At 32.6% G+C, this 3,405-nt stretch overlaps 1 protein-coding gene across 1 annotated transcript; it reads left to right on the forward strand.

Annotated features, from left to right (window-relative positions):
- The first annotated feature begins 528 nt into the window (after nucleotides 1-528).
- On the forward strand, nucleotides 529-3,109 carry LOC140176839 (uncharacterized). The gene is made up of 5 exons (XM_072208394.1): nucleotides 529-592; nucleotides 732-1,542; nucleotides 1,626-2,003; nucleotides 2,200-2,395; nucleotides 2,708-3,109. The coding sequence occupies exons 1-5, from the start codon at nucleotides 529-531 to the stop codon at nucleotides 3,107-3,109; spliced, it is 1,851 nt and encodes a 616-aa protein (XP_072064495.1).
- Nucleotides 3,110-3,405: the final 296 nt, after the last annotated feature.

The raw sequence follows: 3,405 nt of genomic DNA on the forward strand, positions 1-3,405 counted from the left end.
TATCATCAATTTAATATATATTACCTTGGGAGATTTAACTATTTCGATTTCATCATCATGGCATTCAAAGCTTCTTGCATTATACAGTCAGATACTAATAATAAGTGTCTGCTTTTGTCTATTCCAGTGTATCCAAATGAGGATATTGTATGAAAAAGTGAAATATTCAGTTAGTGAAGACAATGAATCACCGTTTGTTTTAGCAGTTTGTTCATTGCTATCATTTTTACTGCTTGATCCTTCATCTGAGCTCCCTGATTGAAACTTCTCTTTGTCACCTATATCCCAATAATTTTATAACTATCTATTTCTCTGAAATGTTGTTGTGGCATTGAATATAATTCTTGAATTTTTGTTATGCTGGTATTTTTTGTTCAAATTGGATTGTTAAATTTTTGTTGTTGAACTTGGATGGTTGTACTTGAAATTGAACACAATTTTGTAATTTTTGTTAAATTGTTGAATTTTTGCTATGATATTGAATTGATTCATTGAATATTTACTGTTTTTATTTTTTTCTAAACAGGAATGGCATCGACTCAAGCTAATGCAAGTGAAAATCCGACTAACATTCCAGCTTCTCAGTCAGGAAGTACAGCTGGAATCACTTGTAAAAAAAAGTTGCTAAGAATGCTCTTGGAAGTAGAACTGATGTAGGATGGGAGCACGGGATATCTGTTGGAGAAGATGGAAAGAAGATACAATGTAAATACTGTCATAAAATTTTTCAGGAGGAGTTTATAGATTGAAACACCACTTAGCAGGAACTCAAAAAGATGTTGGGGCTTGTACAACTGTTAGTGATGAAGTTAAGAAGCAAATGTGGGATGTTGTGAGTGGGTTACAAGTAAATTTGATGAAGAAAACAAACATGGGTGGGGTAAGCCCAGGAGAAGCTACTAAAGAAGTTGACACTACCGGTGAAAAAAGAAAGGGAAAAGAACTAGATGGCAACATATTCAATAAAACACACATTAGTACTCAACTAACAATCAACAATATATTTAAGAAGAATTTGAGAGAGAAAGTATGTTTAGAGATTAGTGCTTTTTTCTACAACAATGGCATCCCCTTTAATGTTTCAAGGAGTGAGGAATACAGTAGAATGTTTGAGAAAGCTATAAGATACGGACAAGGATTCAAGCCACCATCCTACCATGAATTAAGGGTGCCTCTTTTGAAGAAACACGTGGAGCTTGTTCAACAATCACTAGAGGAACATAGAGAATATTGGAAGCAGGTTGGTTGCACAATAATGACTGACGGTTGGACAGATAAGAGAAAACGGACCATCCTAAATTTTTTGGTTAATAGTCCTAAAGGGACTGTTTTTTTGAAATCCATTGATGCCTCTCACATTACTAAGACAGCTGATAAAATCTTTAAAATGATAGATGATGTGGTTGAAGAGGTTGGTGAAGAAAATGTCATCCAAGTTGTCACCGATAATGCGGCTAACTACAAAGCTGCAGGAGAAATGCTAATGAAAAAGAGAAAAAAGTTGTTTTGGACGCCTTGTGCAGCACATTGCATTGATTTAATGTTAGAAGACTTGGAAAAAAAGTAACAATTCACAAGGACACAATTTATAAAGGTAGAAAGATTACTACTTACATATATTCTAGAAATGCTCTTATTGCACTACTACACATCCACACTAAGGGGAAAGATTTGGTGAGGCCGGGTTTGACCCGTTTTGCAACTTCTTACCTTACTTTGGGATGTCTCAATGACAACAAAGGTTCCTTAATAAAAATGTTTCTTTCTGATCAATGGACTTCTAGTAATTTTGCAAAGACAAAAGATGGAAAGATAATTGCAAGTGTGGTGTTAGATAAGGTGTTTTGGAAGGAAGTCGTAATTTGCTTGAGGGCTGCCTACCCTCTTCTTCATGTGCTTCGTATGGTGGATTCAGAAGAAAAGCCGGCAATGGGATTTATTTATGAAGAAATGACAAGTGCAAAGGAGAAAATACGAGATGCATTTCAAGGAGTTGAGACAAGGTAAAATGTCTAATTATTTTATTTTTTAATTAATGCATAAGAGTTGTACATAATGTTGAATGATATGTGTAAAGTGTAATTGTAAAATGTAATAATGGCAGAGGTAGAAAAGTAAAAGCCAGAGAGAATTAAAAAATTTTAATTCTGAAAATATTGTTTATTTTGTAACTAATTTATTAATTTTTTTATATTTTAGTTATATACCTATTTGGCATATTATTGATGCAAGATGGGGCAACCAACTTCATAGGCCATTGCATGCTGCAGTCTATTATTTGAATCCTCAGATTCATTATAGCTCTGGTTTTAAAATTGCTTATGAGCTTAAGAAGCAGTTTTATGCTTGTATGGAAAGGATGATAGGAAATCCAAATTTAATCACTAGGATGGATGTTCAACTTGAAGATTTTAAAACTCGAAAAGAGTTTTTTGGTAGTAAAGTAGCTCAAAATACAATTTATACTAAAACTCCAGCTCAATGGTGGGATTCTTATGGAGATCAGCATCCAGAGCTCCAACAATTTGCAATTCGTGTCTTGAATTCGACATGTAGTTCATATGGATGTGAACGTAATTAGAGCGCTTTTGAGATGGTTAGTAATTAAATATAAATTGCATTTTACTTTTATAAATTTGGTTGTTAATTCTTCAATTGTATCTTATTGTTTAATTAATGTCTAATATTTTTTATCTACTTTTGAAAGGTTCACACAAAAAGGAGAAATCGTTTGAAAGCTAAAACCATGAATGATGTTGTGTTTGTGATGACAAATTCAAGATTAGCAAAGAAAAAACAAACTAGAAGAAGTCTTGATTATGACTATAGTCTTGATGAGTTGGACTCTGATGAAGAGTGGATTGTTGCTGACGAAGATGGAGAAGAAGAAGATTTAGATGCTCTAATCTCAGATCCTGATTTAAATGATCGAGCAAGTGGTAATAGAGTTGTTGGTGCCTCTAAGGATCCTTTGGCAATTCCTTATCTTGATGATGATGAGTTTGAAGAACTTCTCCAAGGACCTTTTCCTCCTGCTCCTGATAATGATGAAGATGGTAATGCAGAAGTTTGTGAAACTCGTGAAGATTTTATAACTGATGAAGAATAGAATGATTATTAAATAACTTGTTTAGATTTTAGTTAATTATTTGTTCATTCTAGTAGTTTGGTTGGTTTATTTGCTACTTGAATTTATTTTAGTGTCGTATGAACTTGTGAGTTGTGTATTTGTGTTTTGATTTGTGAATTTGTGTTGAATTGTGACTTTTAACTTGTTATGGTATATATATTAGTTATAATTCTATGGATAATTTAGTTTATTTGAGATTTATTTTATTCTCTATAAAATTAGTTGTTGCTATTAAATTTTTCTAAATTTTTATAATTTACGAGTCATATTTACGT

This window comes from Arachis hypogaea, chromosome 2 (assembly GCF_003086295.3).
Source record: "Arachis hypogaea cultivar Tifrunner chromosome 2, arahy.Tifrunner.gnm2.J5K5, whole genome shotgun sequence".
Lineage (NCBI taxonomy): Eukaryota > Viridiplantae > Streptophyta > Magnoliopsida > Fabales > Fabaceae > Arachis > Arachis hypogaea.

Excerpts from the sequence above, each read along its gene's own strand:
- LOC140176839 (XM_072208394.1), top strand. The coding sequence starts at position 529 with ATGGCATCGACTCAAGCTAATGCAAGTGAAAATCCGACTAACATTCCA. Across the intron at positions 593-731 it reads TCCAGCTTCTCAGTCAGGAA|GAGGAGTTTATAGATTGAAA; the intron begins GTACAGCTGGAA and ends AAAATTTTTCAG. Across the intron at positions 2,396-2,707 it reads ATTTAATCACTAGGATGGAT|GTTCACACAAAAAGGAGAAA; the intron begins GTTCAACTTGAA and ends TACTTTTGAAAG.